The following is a 22,611-nucleotide window of genomic DNA, read 5'->3' as shown; positions in this document are numbered from 1 at the left end:
AGTCTTTGATCGAAAGATAAGTGCACCTCCCTCAGAGCTATATTGTTTCACTATACCTTGGCCTTTTCTCAATATGGGGAATTGACATGGTCAGTCCACTGCAACCTGCAACGAATGGGTATAAGTTCATCTTAGTCACTGTTGATTATTTCACTAAGTGGGTAGAAGCAATGTCCAAAGCCCACCCAACAATGACCAAGACATTTTAATTCATCAAGACCAACACCATTGCCAGATACGAAGCACCTTGCGAGATCATCTCAGATAATGGAAAGAATTTTGTTGGAAAGGAAGTCACTGCCATTTGTAATTATTTCAAGATTAAGCAGTTACGTTCATCCCCTTATCGACCTCAAATGAATGGAGCAGTAGAAGCTGCAAACAATAACATCGAAAAAATTCTAAAGAAAATGTCTCTTACCTACAAGTCTTGGCAAGACATGTTACCATATGCTCTCTTGGCTTACAGTGTGTCAGTTAGGACATCAACTAGGGCAACACCATATTCTTTAGTGTATGGCATGGAGGCGGTCCTACCAGCAAAAGTGAAAGTGCCATCTTTACGTGTGATATTAGAGTTAGAGATTCCAGAGACAGATTGGGCTTAAGCACGTTATAAGCAGTTAGCGTTCTTAGATGAAGCATGACTAAGAGCTATGGCCCATACTCAAGCCTATCAAAGGTGAACAACACATGCATTCAACAAGAGAGTATGGCCTTGAGACGTGCAACTGGGTGAATTAGTGCTCAGAAGAACCATTCCGAATCAGCCAGAGACAAGGGACAAATTCACTCCCACCTATTAAGGCCCTTACATTGTTAAAAAGATGTTTTCTAGAGGAGCACTAATACTCAACAAAATGGATGATGAAGACCTCCCATAGCCAGTCAACTTAGAACAAGTGAAAATGTACTATGCTTAAATTGTAATCCATTCCATGTATCAATTTTTATCAATGAAATGAACAGAGGCCATCTTTGGTCATTTTTTGTTGCCTTTTCTTTTGTCCGGTACATATATACTAGCAATCTATATAATTCACTAGTTAGACAGTTGAGCTTTGTGACATTTTCTTCGAATGTCCTAAAGAACGTCCTAATATTTGGATACTGGCAGTCTTGGAAGGTAATGCAAAATAATGAAAAAGAGAAAACAAAAAGAGGAAGAAGAATAAAATAAGAAAAAAAAAGAAAGAAAAAAAAAAGAAAAAATGAAGAAAAGGGGGAAATTAACAAGGTTTTAAGAATTTTAGCTTCCTGAGCCAAGTTGTGATAGTATCCCACATACTCTTGAGCCTTAGCCACATTTCCTTCTACTACTAAGACCTCCCTAATCAAAGATAAAAATATGAACGTGGAATCGGATGACAAAGAAATCATCTCCCCCATTCCCTTATGGCAATGATGGGGGAAGGAGTGAGTGGAGAGAAATAACAAGAATTGTGCTGCTTGAAAGGACAGAGTGAAAACCCGAAAGGGCGCTCTGAGTAAAAGTATCAAGTTGTGGCAAGATCCAATTTCGCCGACCCAAATGAAAACCAATAGTGGCTCCAGTGCGCAACAATTAGGCTACACCCAAGCTCGGTGAAAACCCAGATTAGGGCACTGAGGGCAAAAAAGGGTAAAAAAAAAGAAAAAAAAAAGAGGAGTCCAACTTATCAGTAGGTCGGGGAATCCTATCGCTAGTAGGTTCTCTCCTCTATTCGTAAGAGTGCAAAGTCTTCTCCTTTTTTAATTCTCTAAGAACCTTACTTCAGTGTTTGACACACCTCCTAATTTCAAGAATTACAGTGGGACTAAAGTTAGCCCAAGATTATGTAAGGGCTCATGACTGGACAAAATTAACCTTGACCTTTCCCCTCTTCTAAGGTTATGCACTTGCAACTTTCTTCCAAAAAAAATCAAATAGCATGATCAAAGATCAAAGATATCAAATTCATCAAAAGTTATCAAATTATCAAATATCAAAATCAATTCATCCAATTTCATCAAATATAAAATCAAATCATCAAATATCAAATTTATCAAGTATCAAATATCAAATTCAAATCAAAATCAAATCATCAAATATCAAATATCAAAATATCAAAATCAAGTTATCAAATTCATCAAATATTAAATCAAATCATCAAATATCAAAATCAAGTTTTCAAATTCATCAAATATCAAAATTATCAAATCATCAAATATCAAATCGAAATCAAATCATAAAATAACCAAATATCAAATATCAAATATCAAAATCAACTTATCAATCAAAATCAAATCATCAAATATCAAAGTCATCAAATTCAAAATCAAATCATCATATGTCAAAATATCAAAATCAAATATCAGAGTTAACAAATCATCAAATATCAAATCAAAATCGAACCCTCAAATATCAAAATTATCAAATTAGCAGATCGTCGAATATCAAATATCAAATCAATATCAAATCGTCAAATATCAAAGTCATTGAATATTAAACGTCAAATATCAAATTATCAAATCATCAAAAATCCAATAACAGATTCAGCAAACATCAAATCAAAATCAAGCATGAAATTCATCAAATATCAAATATCAAACATAAAAAAAATATATATCAAATTCATTAAATTATCAAACATCAAAATACCAAATATCAAAAATCAAAATCATATAATCAAATTCATCTAGGTTATCGAATAACAAATTCATCAAATATCCAAGTGATCAAGTTTGAAATTATTAAATCAAATTCATTAAATAACAAACCTCGAAATTATCAAATTAAAATGATCAATAGAAGTTACCAAATATCAAAAATTGAGTTAAATCAAATCATCCAAGTTACCAACAAATCGAGAATAAGACTCATCAAATACAAAAATTCATTAGATGATAAAATTCAAAATCATGTATCCCAAAGTTACAAATATTCAAATCAAATTAAAAAAATTATCAAATCCAGTCAACAGATATAAAAATTATCAATGACTTATTCTGGGATGACGCCACTTTATTGTTTGTGTGATGGTTGCATTTACTCGCTAAGGCCTAGGATGGTACTACACCTTCTAAGCGAGGGTATTGCACTATATCAAATTCGACCTTGATCAATATTCCAACAGCTAAATATCCTCCCCTAACCTCTTGTCCCTCACAAAAACCTTTAGATGCTTCTTTTTTGTCTTTGTTGATCAGCAACTCGCTACCTCCAACAAAGAGGGGCAGTTGTTAGCACCCAATTTTTGCTTGGTCCCTTCTTTGACCTATCTCCTACATTTTGGATGCTCGATCAAACCACACCAATCACTTTAAAACATGTCTAAACACTAAGAAACCAAATTTTAGCCCAAATGCCCATAAATCCACCATTAAATCTACTTGATTCCCTTTTGATGGTCTTGATTATGCCATATCACCATGCCTGATCCCCGATCAAAATCCATCATGTGAAACAAAATCCTCAAAGAACCAATTACGCAAAATTTCATCCCTAAATTCTTGGATTTAGCCAATCATCCATCAAAGATCCCATTTTGACACATATAACACTACGACACTCCTCAAACCTAAAACTCATGATCTGTATATATCTAACACAATCAAACCCTTCCAACAGCCTCATAATATCAATCCATATCTACCCAGCAAATTTTAACCCAAAATTCCCTCATTTGACCTAACATCAAGCTTGGATTCTGTTTTGGCGAATCTTATTGATCAAAAGCTCACCTGTCACAAACCTCCATCATCCAAGCCTTATTTGACCAATCAGACCCCACCACCATGTTCAATTACCCAAAAAATCCCAGCATGTCAAATTTTATGACTAAACACCTCCATCTAACATTTAAAAAGCAAGATTCCATTATGGGCCTTCTCGTTGATTGAAAAACCATAAGCTAAGATCATGATGTGAACTAAATCAGTCAATCCACACCTCTTATCAAAAATCCATCACTTCCATTAGATTGGTATGTTTGAAAATGCCTACCCACCAAAATTCCTCTGTTTGACCTTTTATCAAACAAAGATTCTATTTCAACAAATCTTATTGATCCAAACTTATTAGCCACAGATCTCAATCTTCTCAACCTTGTTTGTCCAATCAAACCTCACCACTATGTTTAGAGACCCAAAAAACCCCAACACACCAAATTTCATTACTAGATTCATCCGTTTGACCATTAAACCAGAGAGATACCTTTTTAACACACCCAATTGAACCGCCACATCAGCTATGCAACCTAGGATCTTAAGTGGGTGGGGACTGACATCAGATCCTTACTTTAAAACACCTAGACCAATGATTTTGAGCCTAATAGGCTTAAAAAGCCAAAAATACCAAATAGGCCCCCACTTAAAACCAATAAAGGACAAAACCACTTTTAAAATCTCATCAAATTTATGTTTTTTGCCACTGTTAGCCCCAAATACGGGGCTACAACGTCTGGTATGCCCCAGTCCCTCATTGGACGCACGAAACCCATGAGAAACCACCCAAAATCAAGAAGATTTGTTGCACAAAGAAGGAATGGTCAACTGCAAGTCCCATTCTCTCGAAATCCTTGCTTATTTTGATGAAAAAACTCTGTTGAGCTATAGACACTGTAGCTAGACAAGTTTTAGACCCATCTCCCTCCATTTTCTCTATAAATAGAGGTTCAGCTCGAGCTTGAGGAAGGAGGAGAGCTTTCCTGTAATACACCTAGCTTGCTCGAAATCCCGGAATTCCTGAAGCTAAACTCAAGTTTCATCCCCATGTTCTCTAGACTCAACACCAGAAATGTCGAGCCTAGCTCCTACATTGTTCAAGTTTTGTTTGAGGTCCTTTTAGCTACTGGAAAGCTTGTTTCAAGGTCATATACTAGAGCTAAGCCTCTTATTCCACCATCTCTCTGTTTTGAGTTTAGTTTCAAGTTGCTTAAAAACCTGAAATCTTGGGAAACTTGCACTCCTAGCTTCCTCTAGATTAAGAAAAAGAGGTAGAGAGGCAAGAGTTTTAGGGAAAATAGTACCTAAGACCCGATAACATCACCTTAAATCAATTATGGGCGAAGTTGGGAATGTTTTCACCGGATTTTAGAATCTTTGAGCAATCCTGTTTATTTGTGTTTTGCCGAAGTTTGAGCCTAAACTACTCCCGTAATAGGCTGCTATAGCTGCTTGGAGAAGAGTGCCTAACACCTTCCCTCTCCTAATCCTTTAAACCCAAAGCCTTTCAGTTCAGTACCTTTCCTTGGCCGAGAATGGGGTCACTATCAAGGCTAATAAACTGTTTTCCAAACTCGAAAGTGAGGGCCCGTTTCCTCTAAAAAATGGGTGGTGACTCTAACTCTTTGAGCCAGCCAAGAGCTTTCTGAAGCTCACATGGGAGTTCAAACGAATGAATATTGTTGGGTGTCTTCAATTTTTTTGGTTTTTGTTTTCTTCTTGCCTGGTTGAACCAATTAATGGGTACTTAACGTAAAGATGACGAGGGAGTCTCAAAGGGATGATGTGCACGCTTTCTATTGGAGGATTCACACACACCGTGAACCCAAGGGTCCATTGAATTCAAATTCCTGACATTGTGCATATTTGAATAAGGTTGTATTGGTGTAATAGATGGCACCCATATAAGTGCATGGGTTCCACTAGAAGAGAAAATACCATATAGGGGAAGAAAGTTACAATACACCACATATGTATTAGTAGTGTGTTCATTTGATATTGATAATCCCTTAGTTCGAAAATGACATGAAGTTGGATATGAGTAGATGTTGGCCAAAAATGTCTCTCATTCACTTAGACATCATGTTTGACTATACACTAGACATTACCGTGATATTATAATATTATGCATTGTTATTCCTGATTATATGCATGATTTATAGTCAATATTTGGTGTTAATGCTATACTATTAAATTAATATTAGGGATGGTTGGTCATGTGCGTACACCAATGTGTTCATGTGGCAAAGGGTCAACGGAATTTGTTATGACAAGAACAAATGCCAATTATGGACAATGATTTTTTTGCTACTGAAAATGGGATAACCATGTTAATTCCTCTTTTTGGGTAGATGAGTTTAATGAAAATGATGCCATGTGTAAATTATATTTTTAACGAAAACGATGCCAATTGGATGCCATGTGTAGATTATACACTTTGTCACTAATACGTGGACCATCATGAAACCAGGAGGCATATTCATTTATGCAAAGAAGATATTGCCATATTGCTCTATGTCACTCTCCTACTATGTTTAAATCCTAGTAGTGAGCTTGTGATACCATTTTAGAGATGTTGGTAAAAGCATACTTAATATAGATTACTGATGGTGAAACAAAATTTTAGATTTTAAACTTGGAAGAAACTATTTGTATTTAACTTGTAAACCTACATGTATCTTATTATATGGATTGTTGGCTATATGTTGTTAATTGGCAACTGAGCAATGTTTGATCATAGTTATCTTTAATATTTTAAATAATAGTTAATTAATTTTATTTTATTATTAGTTATTAGTGACGATAGGTGATTTGGTCCTCTAGTGATATCATGACACTTGACACTATAGTACCGTCAATTGGCATCTCGGTACCATGCAAGCAGACCTTGGACACTTGGCACCTGTCTCAACCTCCTTAGCCCCACCTCGATAGGATGACCTACGAACAACCTGGGAGATGTTATGTCAATGTGAAGAGGCGATATGCCTCCATCGACCAAGCCTAGATCTAGTTATCAACCTGCCCAATGTAACGGGCGACTTCCTTCTTGAGCAGGTTACCGTCTCTGAATCCCTTGGGACCATGATGACATGATGACAGAACTGATCTTGCTCCCTCCCGCTTCGGACGAGACTAGATAAGCATTATCAGCTTACGAGGAATCCGTTTCAAAGCGTGGAACTACCTTCGAATTAGATGGGATGGTGATCTCGGACATGCTTCATGGAACTCACGGTAGTTAGCCTATATAAATGCATCATCTTCCTTAGAGAAGGTACATGTGATTTAGCTCTCAAATTCTATTAGCTTTCTCGCTTCCTAAGCTATTAATCAATTCACTAACTTAAGCATCAGATGCCCACCCTGGGTATAGCAACATGGACACTCTGACACTATTCTTTGCAACTCGACCAAGTGATCTCATCAACCCGACGTTTGAGTTGTCTGCCAATAGGGAGCTACTAGGTCGTGCAACATCATTTATTTTATTAGTCCTCTTATGTATTTGTTTTATATTTTTTATTACTTTTTATTTTTTGATAAATATTATTTTTTAAATTATTTTTAGTATTATTAATTTTAATTACTATTTTATTAATAATAGTATTAATGTTTCAATTTTAAATTTTTTATATTTAAAAATTTTTAATTATATTACTTTATCACATATTAAATTTATTCAAATTATTGATTTGTGTTTTGCTTAAAAACACAAAAAAAAATAGTATTCTTGATTGACGATGTAGATCACCTACATTGTCTATATGAGATACACAAAAACAAAATACATGGCGTGGCCTGAACTACACCTATGTAAGTGTGGTGTTATTCAGGCTACCAAATTTTGATCACAACATAGAATGCTTATTCTACTATGGTATGGTGTGGTTAAGAACACACCACCCAATTTCTCAACCACACTACAAAACAAACCCTTAATCTCTTAAGAATCATTATATATATGTTGCAAATAATTATTTCAAAATAATATTATAAAATCCTATAACAAGGACTAATTCTTTCAACATAAGCAATTAGTTCTTTTAAAATCATATTATAAAACACATGATAAAACAAATTCTTTCAATGTATAAAACTAATTCTTTCAAATAAAAAATCAAAAAATATGACAATCAAACTATTTTTTTAAACAAGTTTCAAAGTCCCATGATAAAATAAGACAAGCAACTATCTTTTTAAAACCTGGGTTGCAAAATCATGTGATAAAAGTTGAGGATTAAATGCATATAGATTATTATCATTTCAGATTTGCACTTCACATTTAATTAAAAAATAAGTAAGTAGCCACATTATGTTCTCATCCTTAGCTTAGAACAAATCAGATTGCTAAGGAAACAAAACAACCTTGTTATGAGATCATAAACTTCATCCTACTACATGGACATGGTAGAATATTGAGAAAATAAACAATCTATTTGCCATTTTCAATTCTTATTTCAATGGTTAATTCAATTTACTTCTATTCAATTCACACTCCCTAACTTTCACTATTTAAGAGACAATCTTAGGTGACATTATGGTGTACACTAAATGGCAACCAATGAAGATAGGAAGAAAAATTTTATTCAAGTATTTGATTTAACCATGTAATGATCTCTTTAAATGATCAGCTTTTGTATCATAATCATCAAGTGAATGACATTTGTAAGCATACAAGAAACTAGTCATCCAATGAAATCAAATGTCATATCATGATAATTAGTACCATGCAATAAAATTGATGTTTAATGTTCTCCTTTTAGACAAAATAAAATAGAAATTTAAAAGGGAAAATGGAGAAATAGACTAACATTGTAGAAGCTACAATTACAAATGTGATTCAAATTTAATTGAAACCTAGCACTTGATTTGCATAAATTCCATTTATTAGTTAAAATTACAACATGTAACCCAAATCCCCAAGCATACAATGAAACTAAATCAAAGAAACAAAAACCTAAGTCTGAATTTTAAATTACAAATCCAATAGTAATAAAGATCATAAATAATGTCATAATATTAACACAAATACCAAAATAAAAATACATCTTAACATACATCCAATTCATGGTCATCATGAACCATAAATGCTAATTATCATTTGATTAAACCTAAAGGAAGAGAGAGATTGAGAGAGTAATTGATGGGGGCTGACCTACCTATAAACTCCGAATCAACATTTGATTAAACCTATAACAAAAAAAAAATTACAAAAATTAATAGACTATTAGAAAGTAATGGAGAGAAGAAAAAAGATTAATACCAAAAATCTAGTATTTTTCAAGCAAAACTTTGCAAAAATAGGTAAAAAACACAAAGAGAGGTATACAATTCCATTTGAATTCATTTAATTTGGAACAAGGAGACATTCTTATGAGGGCTTCATTTTTTCTTTGCTAGTGGCAAAAATGGAAGAGCAAGAGGTATAATGGCACTATGGGTTACAACAGAGTAGTTCAGATTAGTTGAACATGATAATTGTTCAATTGACTATGGAACCAATCATAATACCCCACACCAGTAATAAATTCATTGGCTCCACTGCAAAACATTATCATTGGTTCCACAGCCTGCTGAACAACCATTTCTCGCAAAGCACTAAGAGAGAAAAAGGTTGAAAAGTAGCAAGCTAGTGATTTCTTGATGCAAAACTAAACAATGTATTTTGCTTTATAAAAGTCAGGCTTGTGAGAATTAATTCAAGCTAAATATTTTATGAGTCAAATATTTAAAGTCAATTAGAATTGAACTCAAATAAGTTTAATCTAATTTGAGCCTGAATTGTTAAATTAAAGCTCAATTTGATCACATCCCAATCATATAGTTGGGGAGTTTTTGGAGTTTACTTTGGTTTTTATCAAAAGGTCGTATATAACTATAATATTAGGATAATTACAATTGGATCTCTTCACAAAAAAGTTCAATGTATGATGTGTACGATCATGAAAGAACTTTGGCTGTCCACGTTCTGGTGCTTTTCACAAGTTGCCATTGCAATATGTCAAAGGCTTTTGAATTCGTGGTTTTGGTACCCGTTAATCTTTGTTGCAGCAAAAGTGGTTAGTCTCTTATAATTCATTCCATGGTTTTCAAAATTGGATCGGACCGGACGGTAGGACTAGAAAAATCGGGAATCGGTCAGGTTTTGTTTTACCCCAGAAGTATTATTTTGCCAAAAATCGTTAAATTGCTGATCTGAGCGGTTGAAATATTTGAACCGTCCAATGATTTTGGTCATTTTTTATTTTTATTTTTTGCCAAAACAGGCCATTTATTTAGTTTGAATGGTCGGACCGTTTGACCCGAGAACTGAACCCTTGACCGGTTCATTGTCTGATTCAGTTTTAAAAACCTTGATTCATTCACGTAAAGCTTAAGTGATGTTTGGTATTGAAGCAGTTGTTCAAGTTTGCTTAAAAAATCAGGAGAAAAGCTAAATTTGACATAAATTCCCAAGTTTTATTGTTTATTTCTGTTTATTCCTGTCTCAAAACACATGCACATTATTAAATCAATAAATTCTACGTAAGAAAGCTGCTTTTCGTAACAAGAAACATGAAAAAACGATTTTCAAAAGATGTGAATTACAACCAATTTGCTCCAATACCAAACACCCTCTTGAGTATGCACTATTAACGTGTCACGCAGGTAGAGCTCTGTGGACAGGCACGGGCTTTTCGAACGTTTGATTTAAATTTAATACAAGCCTCTGGGCCTAGGCCAGGCATAAGAAGCCAGCCCAAGCCCAAACCAACCGAAAGTTGGGTTGGATTGGGTTTGGCCAACTGGGTTTTTCCTGTTCAATTCGGCCCAAATTCATGTTTCATAATAGCACCATTTTTTTAATTCGTTTCAAGATTCTTCTCTTCTCTCGCCGCTCTCTTCAGCAACAAGAAAAGTCGTAAATTTTTTCCTTTCGTTTCAAGATTCTTCTCTTCTCTCGCCGCTCTCTTCAGCAACAAGAAAAGTCGTAAATTTTTTCCTTTCGTTTCCTTCTCAGTCCCGGAAATCCTTTCCTCTGCAAATTGTACATTTTTATTGGAGTTTTTGCTAATTTCTCTTCCACAATTCGATCTATGCAGAGAGTTTTCTGATGAGGGTTTCTTCCACGCAAATGTCCGCTTAGTCACAGCCTTGAATTTAGGGTTTTTTATCCACTTCACACTCAGAACAGACCTGAAGTGCAATCCCTGTGAATCGGTTATATTCATCGAGGAGAATTTAGAGTCCTAGTACTGTACAGATTTCAAATTCTATTCCGAGTATCTGTATCCTTTCAATTGGAATTGGTTTGAAGTTAAGAGTACGGGAGAGGAACAGTTGAGATTGTGATACTGGAGAGAAGCAATAGGAGGAAGAGATTGGTGTTCTATTCAAATGGTAAATAATCACGATTCGGGTGGTTGCTGTATTGATCTCTCTCAGTTCGGAGCGGGTCGAGGTGGTGATGACATAGACATGGAGGATGAAGAGGAGGTTCCCAGGTATCTGAATACTATAAATAGTTCCGGTGGGTTTCTGGTGGTGTCTACGGATAAGCTCTCTGTTCAGTATACCAATGTTAATTTGCACGGGCACGACGTCGGTGTGGTACAGGCGAATTGCCCGGCACCAGTGAGAAGGCTTGTTTATTATTTCGAGATTTTTGTAAAGAATGCTGGGGCGAAGGGACAGATTGCAATTGGTTTTACCACTGAGCAATTTAAGATGCGAAGACAACCCGGGTGAGCATTTCACTCGTCTCTTGAAGTCTCTATATATTTTTCTTTGCCTTTTTTTTGTGTTAATGTCATGATTCTCAAATAAGAATTTTCTCTATTTCTATGATGTAATTAATAGGTCTATTGATTTTTTTTAGAGAAGTTGCTTACTTGTCATACTTGTTGAAAGTTGAGAAAAGAAGTTGACAGTTAAGACAAAAAATGATTAAACATGTTGCAGCTCCTAGCGGAGATAAGATGGTTTGTGCATAATTATATATTATTATTATTACTATTATTATTGTTTCTTTTTTCTTTGCATGCTTTACATATTGTTATTATTATTATTATCCATAGTAACCAACCATCAAGTAGAATGTCCCCCTTGATCTATATGTCCCCAATACATTGTGTTTCTTGTAACCCCCTGTTTTTTCAACCCATCTGCTTTTCATTTCTGCTCTAGTTAAGTCCTCCTATACGAATAGGACCAGAGTAGAGAAGCAATATGTTCCCCAAATGATTTCTGATCACTCCTACACCTGATGGACTTGGATTGCCCAAGCAGATATCATCAGTGTTCAATTTAAAAATTAAATGTCTGTAGTGTTCACCAGTTCACTTGTACTACTGGCTTACTTGGGGCAGATTCAACAACCTCTTTCCAATTTCTTATAATATCATCAGTTGTATAAGAGTCAAATAACTCTAATGTTTGTCCCAATGTGCTGCTTGATGGAGATATTGTCAATGATTAACTTTTTTTGAAGAGTAAAGGAAAACTTTCATTAAAATAAAATAAAGAAACACTACAGACCGATTGGTTGTCAAGATGACACACCAAAACATCTAATACAACTAATCAAACTGAAAATGAATCTCCATTACAAGGTTGCAAATCAAGAACATTCCAGAAATTCTCTAGCAAATCAGATATATTAATTGGTTGAAATCTGGAAGGACCAAAACCCATTCTATTACAAGTTTACCCACTGCTTCTACAATTAATTCAATCCTCTTCAATTTATTCTCAAATAATCTTCTCTTCTTCTCATTCCTCTCAAATGGGTCATGATGTCAGTTAAATAATGAAAGTTTTAATATGGAAAAAAAATACAAAATAGCAAGGTTCCAACCAGCTGGTTGGTAAGGTCTCCTGCTGGTCGTAGTGGAGACTTGGGATTGAATCCTGCTTGCACCTGGGTTGGGGAATGGGCTACCCCCCATTGCAGCCCTTCAAATGAAATAAAAAATAAAAAACTATAAAAATTGGGCATGCCTATGCTATTTTATATTAATCATGGGTCAAATGTGTCAACCTTTGATTTCATAAATAATAAAAATTTAAAAACAGATTAAAACACAAATAAATGAAAAGATACACAAATTTTGCAAAAAACATTTGGGCACATCTCTAATTTTGTATATTCATCATATCAAACAAAAATAATTGTGATAAATAAGAATTATTTTTATACATATAGAAATATGAAAAATTGTAGAAAAGCTGAAAACACCTATATCTATATCTATACTACTATTAAAAGTACGAATGAGCTTATGGAATTTTTTGATTAAAGTACCCCCTATTTTTAAATTTAGTCCTCTCCCATTATGTGATCATAAAATGTAATTTGAACTACTAATTTTCATCTGTTTGAATTCTCTCTTACAAAGTCTTATTTTTAAGGAATAAATCCCATTCTATCTCATTAAATCTTATATTTAAGGTATTTTTTTCACCAATAAATTGTATTGATTAGATCCTTATCCAATACTTTTGACAATATAATTACCCATGTTTTTTAAAACTGATAAAAAATGAAACTGTTCTTCTTGACCATAAGCATTCAACTATCCTGGTCAAATGGGTCAACCCATGATGTCATAATTGAATAATAAAAATAAAAGGATAAAACATAAAAAAATATGAAAAAAATACATACATACATATTATATATATATATATATATATATATATATATAAATTCATCATATTAAATAAAAAATAAGCGTGGTAAATAATAATTATTTTCATACACATAAGAATACAAAACTATTTGGACATTATTAATATCATCATCTTCTAAAATTGTCATGTGCACATTTGCTAGTACATTAAAATTTACAAGACAACAACAGCATCCCAAGATGACAGGACCCAATAAACCCATCCTTGCACACCCTGCCTTGCAAGAAAATCTGCTAATGAATTGGCTAACATTGATTAATAAATTTTTCATTCATTTATCAAAAGAAAAAAAGGCTAACATTTAAACCCATTGACTGAGATGTTCACTTTTAGTGGCAAGCTTATCAAGAAAATAGAGGCAAGGTTACCAGTCACAAAAGCATAAACAAGCCAGCAAAGTGATGGTTTTGGTGAAGCTTCTGCACCTTTTTTGTTTTTTTTTTTTGTTTCTCATCAATGAAATTTTACAGAAATAATTAGGGTAGGGAAAAGAATCAGTGATATTTGTGCATGTGGAACTCTAACTTCTCTTTTCTTTTTTGACTTTTACAAATTAAGCAGAAAGATAAAAAATGAAATTGCTAGTAGATAAGCCTCAAAGAAAACAAAAAAGAAAATGATATTAAGATAAGCATGGTGTTGCTCTTGATTTTGTGTGGATTTTAGTGCTAGTACTTTGGTATTTCTTGGACTATTATCTTGTTTTCTGTAGGAAATTGTACTTCGGGTTTCCTAAATGTTACTAATACTCACTATTAATGCCTGTTTTCTTTTGTTAGGATCATTTCATGATGATTAGTCAGATCTTATTTGTTATGATAATACTGTACAATAATCTCTGCCTTTCATATGACAGTTGGGAAGCAAACAGTTATGGATATCATGGAGATGATGGTCTACTTTACCGTGGACAAGGAAAGGGAGAAGCTTTTGGTCCTACCTTTACATCCGGTGATACAATTGGCGGTGGCATTAACTATGCCTCACAAGAGTTCTTTTTCACGTACAATTGCTGCCTATTGTGTTAAACTGTAGTTATTTCTTTGCTGTTGTTATAATGGTGTGTCTAGTTTCTATAGATAATTATTTCATGTCAACTTTGTTAAGTTGTTAGGTCTAATTTTGATGGTCCCTAATCAATCTCTAGTCTTTGGTAGCTGGATTTAATTTTCTCGTTCATAGCATTACTAGTTTTATTTTTCTGTTACTCAAAATGATTCTTATGGATTCAAATGCTGCTAACGTTGATGCACAGCAAAAATGGAAAACTGGTCGGAACAGTGTATAAGGATGTGAAAGGTCCCTTGTTTCCTACTGTTGCTGTCCATAGCCAAAATGAAGAGTATGCCCCACTTTCTTTAGAATGTAACTATGTTCTTATTTTTCTTCTGTAATCATGATACACCTGTTATTAAGGAAATATTAGAAACAGTGGAGGCAGTTTTTTTTCCCGATCAGTAACATTGCAGTCATTATGTAATAAGAATTGGTTTATGTGAGTTTTCATTTGAAATGCTCCTTGAACATGATGAATTTGTACACCGTTGGATACTGATTTCAATGTCACAGATTTCTTTGCAATATTTTGAAATTCAAAGTCTCTGGTCCAGTACTTATATGTGTATATATGGTGCTAATTTGTCAGGGTAAATGTCAACTTTGGGCAGCAGCCATTTGTTTTTGATATTGAGGTAGGCGATAACTATCTTTCATTTTAGTCCTGATTCTCAGTTATAGCAACTTTTTAGCCATCTTCTTTTATTTATTTTTCTTGTTCTTAAGCATATTTTGTATACAGTGTTTAAAGCAGTCACTTAGAATCTTTTCAAGGCTGAACAAATACATATGGAGCTAGTGCACCCTCTTCTCCGTATGGAATAATTGTGCCATTTTTTTTTTGTTCTTGATTCTAATACAAGCTACACTTATTTTGAGTTTTTTATTTTTTTTAAATTTCTTCAATTGGTAGTTCTACCTAAATTATTCAATCTTTGAATTTGGAGGTCTTCTGCACTGGAACAGTTATTTGATCTTAACCTCTTTCCTCCTTTTTACATGATTAATAAAAAATAGTTGATTTTTTTCCCTTGGTTTCATTAGTATTTGTTTTCCAGTTACATCCAGTGTACATTCAAGAGAGACAAATTATGGATCAGCTCCTCATTGCAATGAACATGTCCACGAAATGGTTAGATCTGGAAACAAAGGCTTTACATGCAAATTAGATTTGGAGAAGCCTTATGATAATATTGATCGGTCTTTCTAGGATTAGGTGCTTGGACTAGGTGTAGATCTTGGATTAGGATCTGCCTTGGGACAAAAAACATTACTTCATCTTAATCAATTGTTTGGCCAAAGACTTATTTCTTGCTAAGTGAGACCTTTAGCAAGGAGATCCAATGTCATCCTTATTGTTCAATTTGGTGGTTGATGTGTTCAGTAGGCTCACCTTCAAAGATAAGGTGGATTTAATTAGGTGTTTTTGAGGGTGGGCTTAGATAAGAAGCCATTACTTGGTGTAATGGTAAAAGCTTGGGCTGACAAGTGTGACAACATAGGTTCAAATTTGTACTAAAAAATGCCAATTGTTAGGTCTGTATCAAGTCCACCCCTTGCAAGACCCTAGATAGATGGGACCAACATTGGGTATTGGCCTTTCAGAGCATGCTCAGAGAGAATGCCTATTTCCCACCTCCTACTTGCTGATGAGATTATTATCTTTAGCTAGAATCGGGGTGAACAAGGAATGCTAAATCTTGTAGCACCAATTCCGTGTTTTGAAAAGGTTTTAAATTCGAAAATCCATCTTGACAAACATGGCAGGGTTAAAATAAGGGAATGAGTCAATTTTATTGTTGGGATATACTGTACCTTAGGTTGTTCAATCTCTTCTTGGCCAATGAATTTGGGACTTCCTTTAGAAGCAAACCCTAGATCTTTATACCTTTAGGGTCTTATTCTTGAGAGAGATGAAAAGATTAGCCTCTTGGAAATGAAAACATGTCTCTTTGGAGGAGGGTAACACTTGCTAACTCACATTCTCCAATTTTCCATGTATCTTTTCTTTTGTTTTTTAGTCTCAATATAGGTGATTAGTATATGAAGATAATCTTGAGAGGTTTCCTTTGGGAGTGGGTAATTTGCATAAAGTTCTTTTGATCCAATGGGAGATGATGTGAATGAATGAATAGGGAGAAGGTGGCCTTGGGCTGGGTAGATTAGCTTTAAGGTAGTGGTTTAAAAGGTGTGTCCAGGCACACCTAGGCCCAGGTGCAGCACCTTTCAAAGGGTGCTTACCTAGTGCGCCTTGCATCTTAGCGTAGGCATGTGCCTTGGTTAAAATTTGTGCTTTTTTACCTGTTTTTTTTAAGCATGGTGGTTCTGCCCCTAGACCCCCCAAAAATGCACCTTGAGGCAAGCCCAAACATGTCCATGCTAGTCTTTTTACTGATGTTGTTCATTCATCTTTATTAATACAAGACATTTTTTGAAATTAAAAACAATCTTTTATGTATGAATTAAGAATTCAAGACCCAAACATAGACATGTTTGGGCTCACCTCAAGGGGCTCAGTACAAAGTGGCTTGTAGAATTAAGGTAATGCACTTAAAAGAAATAAAAAGATTGAAAGCCTAACATGCTTGATTTGTCGGTTGCTTGAATGTATTATATATGTTATGTTTAATTTCATTTATATACATTTTTGATAGACAACAGAAAGTATTATATTAATATAAACAAGAATATACAGAGAATTACAACCGGGGTATGAGTACCCCTAAAAACAGATAGAACAACTAAGCCCAAGACAATCATTCCCTACCCATCCCTTGCTCACAGGAGCAGGTGAACACTTGCTCCTTAAAGCAGCTGAGACCAAAATAATTGTTCCCTTTCAACTCCTTGCCTTGCTAGAGAATCTTATATCCCATTAGTGGCCCTTGAAACCCACTGAAAAGTATTGTTAGACCTCTCAGATGCCACACAGTGTTTTAAAAGGCATGGGAAGCGTATGCCTGGGGGTGCACCGCCAGCTGAGGTGCTCCCAAAATGTCCTGAGGCGTATGACAGAGGCGCTGGCACGTCTGAGGCGTACACCTCAGGTGCAAAAGGTGTACGCCTCATATGCTTTTTTCATGAGGCATGCTAGAGGCATACGCCTCATGCATCTCATATAAAAGACAAAAAAAGAAAGAAAAAAGAAAAAAAGGAAAGAAAGAAAAAGAAAGGGAAGGGAAAGAAAAAGAAAGAAATAAAAGAAGAAAAGAGAACCTTTCAACTAATGCTATGCATTTTCATTCTTCTTAATATAAAAGATTTTTATTAAAAATAAAAAAAATGAGATCCTCTTTCCTCTTCTTCCTCCTCATCCCCCTCCTCTTACGACTCCTTGTGTTTGGGAGGCTTACGCCTCTTATGTTCTGAACCACCTCACGCCTCTAGGTAGTGGAATGCCTTGTGTCATCCCTTCACGTTTTAAAACGTTGATGCCACTTTGAATATATTTTATATGTTATGTTTATGTATTTTTATATGAGCTAATAGACTTTTTAAAACATTTATTTTAAAATTTATGTATGTATCTTTTAATTAATAATATTTTAATATTTTTTGAATCTTTTAACACTTTTCATTTTGAAAATTTAAAAAAATATTGTGCCTCATTTCAAAAAGGCATGCACCTCAAGTGCAAAATGCCCTTTGTGCTTTTAAAACACTACTCAAAGGAGTACTTTCTTGATGGGTAAGTAGCTTCAAAGATTTCCTATTAACTCATACAATGTATAGCTCAATGTAATCACTAGTATTAGTGATGCTCATCCTAATGAAATGAGACATAAACTGGCCTTGTTAACTATGGCCTTCCTTTGGAAAATTATTCATTCCATCGTTGACCTTTTCCATATTCATTAGATATGACCCAGAGAAGGGCAGTTTGGTTTAGATTGTGGGAGGATCTTTGGTTAGGAGAGTCATTATGGATGCACTGATTACCATGGCTTTACTCTCTTTATATGAGAACATCCCTATAGCCTACAAGTGTGGTGATGGTTGCATCTTTGTAGTTACTTAACACCTCTTTGTAGTTGTACTCAGTTCCTTTTTTATTTTAATAAAATTTTTCTTTTACTATTAGAAAAAAAACCTGATGACTGGAGAAATAATAGTATGGTGCCTATTTTAAGAACAAAAGTGGTATACAAAGTTGTATTAACTATCGAGGGATTAAACTCATGAGCCACACTATGAAACTTTGGGAGAGAATAGTTGAACAAAGATTACAATTTGAAACAAGTGTATCAGAGAACCATTTTGGATTTATGCTAGGGAGATTAGCCATGGAAGCTGTATTTCTTTTTAATCGATTGATAGGAAAGTTTAGGTAGAAGAAGAAAGATCTTTGTGTGGTGTTCATTGATCTAGAAAAGGCTTATGATAGAGTTCCTAGAGAGATAACATGGTGGGTCTTGGAATAGAAAGGGGTTCAAAATAGGTATATAAACCTAATTAAGGATATGTATGAGGGGGCAACAACTAATGTTAGAACACTAGTCGGAGAGACTTTGGGTTTTACAATTATGATGGGTCTTCATGAAGGTTCAGCACTTGGCTCTTATCTATTTGCATTGATCATATTTGAATTGACTAAACATATTCAGGAAGATGTTCCATGGTGCATGTTTGCGGATGACAATGTTTTTAATTGATGAAACTAATGAAGGATTAAATGCAAAACTAAGCTTATGGACAGGTGCCTTAGAAACAAGAGGTTTTAAAATAAATAGGACTAAAACAGAGTATGTGGCATGCAAATCTAATAATAATAGGAGTGGAAACCAGGATACACTTAGGATTGGAGACCAAGAGACAATTCATTTTGACCATTTTTGGTACCTTGGTTCAATAATTCATAACAAGGGAGAGATTGAAGAGGATGTCACCCAAAGAATTAGAGCAGGTTGGGAAAAATGAAGGGGTGCATTTGAACTTTTGTGTGATAGGAGAATACCACTTAGATTAAAAGGAAAATTCTATAAAACAGTTGGAAGACCAGCTATGTTGTATCATGTATAGTGTAGAGTATTGGGCAGTCATGAAACATGTTTAGAAAATGAGTGTGATAGAAATGTGAATGCTAAGATGGATGAGTGGAATAACTAGAAACGATAGTATTGGGAATGGAGCCATCCATAGAAACCTAGGAGTAGCTCCAATAAGTGATAAAATGAGAGAGTAGACTAAGATGGTCTAGTCATGTGCATAAAAGATCACCAAGAGCTCCAATTAGAAGAAGTGATTTGTTACAAGTGGAAGGGCCTAGAAGAGCTAGGGGTAGATCATAAAGGACATGGGTAGTAGTAGTAAGAAATGATTCAAGCACTAACAATTTAAATAGTGGATATGGCTTTAAATAGAATGGATTGGCGGAATAAGATTTGTGTAGCTGACCCCATATAGTTGGGATAAGGCATGGATGATGATGATGACTCAAAAGAAAAAAAGGTCCTCTCCTAGCTTATGTTGTTCTATAGCACACATCCTTCTCAAGAGGTAAGGAAGTAAGATCCCAAGTATTGTTGGATTGAAGAGCATGGAATTCTTCATCCATCACCTTCTTCTAGTTAGGAGATGAGAGGGCTTCTTGTATAGAACATGATAGGGGAACAAAGGATAAAAGGGAAATAAATCCTTGATGTGAAGGTGATAAAGCAGAGGAGACATACCGAGAAAGGCGGTAATCTATGCAAGCATGCTTACCCTTATGTTGAGCAATAGGAAGATCAAGATCTAGTGGTGGTGGATCTGTCAACGACAAAGACTCTGGTGGTGGGTCAAACACTAGAACTAGATCAACTGCTGGTGATGATTCTGGATGTCGATCATGTCTGGTGTACACCCTGACCTTGTGAATCGATGGTCGAATAGTCTCCTCCATAGTAAGGGAATAAACACATCAATGGAGTCAAATAATCCTTATAAAGAGAGTTGAAGAAGTTTCTTAATAGAGTAAAACAGTCACCCAGAGCTTAGTTTGAAAGATTTCAGGCTGCCCTTTTCACCTTTGGATACACATAGACTTAGTTTGACCTTTCTTATTGTTTATGCTGATGACATTGTGGTTACTGGTAATGATGTAGAAGAAGTTCGCAACCTCAAGAAGTTCTTCAACACTAAATTTGAAATTAAAGATTTGGGGGAGTTGAGATATTTTCTGGAATAGAAGTTGCTTGGTCTAAGGAGGATATATTTATTCGTTAGAAAAAGTATGCCCTTGATCTTCTTACCAAGAATAGAAATCATGGAACTAAGCTTGCATCTACACCTATAGATTTTAATTACAAACTCTTGATCACCGATGGTGAATAATTGATTGATAGGGGAGTGTTTCAGAGACTGCTTGGGAAGTTATTGTATCTCTGCATGACTCAATTGGGTTTTTCCTATGCAATAAGTTTAATTAGTTGGTTAATGCATTCTTCTGGAGATACCTATATGACGGTTGCTGAGAGAATTTTGTGTTACTTGAAGGGAAGTCCATGGAAAGGTATTCCTTTTGCCAAACATGGATATGTGAAGCTAGAGGTGTATACAGATGTAGATAGGGCCAGCTGTTTTGATGATAGGAGATCCACCTTAAGTTATTATGCTATGGTGGCAAGGAACATTGTTTCATGGTGGAGTAAGAAGTAGTCTATGGTAGTAAGATCTTGTACTGAGGAAGAGTGTAGGGCAATGGCCCATAGAGTGTCTGAGTTAATGTGGTTTAGATCTCTTCTAGAAGAATTGGGCATTGATTATGAGAAGTCGATGATGTTATACTATGATAACAAAGTGGCCATCAACATTGCTCATAATCCTGTTCAACATGATAAAACAAAGCATATTGAGGTGGATAGACATTTCATAGGGGAGAGAGCCACCTAAGGGGAAGTTTGTTTCCATTTATTGCTTCTTAAGAACAATTAGCTAATGTCTTGACCAAGGGAGTTCCAAAAGGGAAGCTACTACACTATACAAGCAAGCTAGGCATGATTCTATAATCAGCTTGAGGGGGAGTGTAGGGAGACTGGGCCAAATGGGCCCTTGTCCATTTTTATTTCTTTTCTTCTTTTATTTGTTATGTTTATGATGATGGGCCTTGTCCATATGGGCATGTTAACTGCTTTTTATTCTTTTTATGTTATGTTTGTGATCTGGCTGTCCCATTAAGGGCATTTTTGTAATTGTGTCCATTGAGATTAGAGTAATAAAAGTGATTAGGAGAAAGGCGATGGATTAGATCAAACTCTGTTCTCCTTCTCCCTTCTTTCATCATCTTCTTCCTCTTCTGATTTCTGCTATCTCTTCCTCTTTTCTTCTACTTTCACATTGAAATCCTTATTCTTCTTTTGGGTTGATTTTCATCTTTAAGGAACTTTCTAGCACCTAAACTTTGATGCAGGATGATAATGCAGGAATTAGAAGGGTGGGCTGGGTTCCGTTTCTTACAGAAGTTGGAATTTCTTAAGAGGAAGTTAAAAATTTGGGGAAAAGAGGAATTCAAAGCTTTCACCAAGGAAAAAAGCAAACTGATTAATGAATTGGATGAGCTTAGATGGGAAGGAGCAAAATGGGACTTTGGACGACGAAGCTAGAAGAAAAAGAGTGGCAAGTTCAAAAAGATTGGGAGAAGGTAGTTAGGAGGGAAGAAGTGTACTGGAGGTAAAGATCTAGAATAAGATGGCTGAAGGAAGGAGACTAATAGATTTTCTGTGGCAATGGCAAGGGAGAGGGCTATGTCAAAGGGGCAAACTCTACTAGAATATGGTGGCCCAAGCAATCGTTTGGGGTGTTTGGGAATAACGAAACAATCACATTTTTAACAACAAAGCTAGAACCTTGGAAGACCTAAGCTTTCATATCTCTCACTTATGCAATTTGTGGGTGCTGAATTCAGAGATGTACAAAGACTTCTCTCTAAACATGCTTCAGCAGAACCCGGTGGAGCTGCTGTTCTCTTCACCTAGTGCTATAAGAGATACTAATCTTCCCCAATCAAGGGAAGAGGAGGAGGTGACCTCGTACATTGATGGAAGTACTCTAGGGAACCTGGGTCTAGCTGGTTGTGGTTGTGTGTTTATGAAGAGGGATGGTAGTCCTTTGTGGTTCTTTAGTGGACCATTAGGGACAGCTGACTCTACAACGGCTGAAGTCGTAGCAGTGTTAAATGGCCTCCGTATCACAAGAAGACTAGGCCTGACCAACCTGGTG

General features: G+C 35.2%; 1 protein-coding gene across 5 annotated transcripts in view; it reads left to right on the top strand.

Moving 5' to 3' along the window:
- Positions 1 to 10,527: 10,527 nt before the first annotated feature.
- Positions 10,528 to 22,611, top strand: part of LOC148852625 (ran-binding protein M homolog) — a 56,375-nt gene continuing 44,291 nt past the window's right edge. Inside the window, exons 1-5 of one of the 5 annotated variants that reach the window (XM_088944385.1) lie at positions 10,528 to 10,654; positions 10,770 to 11,411; positions 14,216 to 14,362; positions 14,615 to 14,701; positions 15,005 to 15,050. In XM_088944385.1, the coding sequence (XP_088800511.1) occupies positions 11,065 to 11,411; positions 14,216 to 14,362; positions 14,615 to 14,701; positions 15,005 to 15,050 (627 nt within the window). In that variant the 5' untranslated portion in view covers positions 10,528 to 10,654; positions 10,770 to 11,064. Of the gene's footprint in view, positions 11,412 to 14,215; positions 14,363 to 14,614; positions 14,702 to 15,004; positions 15,051 to 22,611 lie in introns of all 5 variants that reach the window. The other 4 variants (XM_088944386.1, XM_088944389.1, XM_088944387.1 and 1 more) reach the window with 4 other exon arrangements.

This window comes from Nelumbo lutea, chromosome 5 (genome assembly GCF_056320005.1).
Source record: "Nelumbo lutea isolate HS-2025 chromosome 5, American lotus-T2T, whole genome shotgun sequence".
In the NCBI taxonomy this organism is placed as follows: Eukaryota; Viridiplantae; Streptophyta; class Magnoliopsida; order Proteales; family Nelumbonaceae; genus Nelumbo; species Nelumbo lutea.
This window is presented reverse-complemented; position numbering and strand designations above follow the sequence as displayed.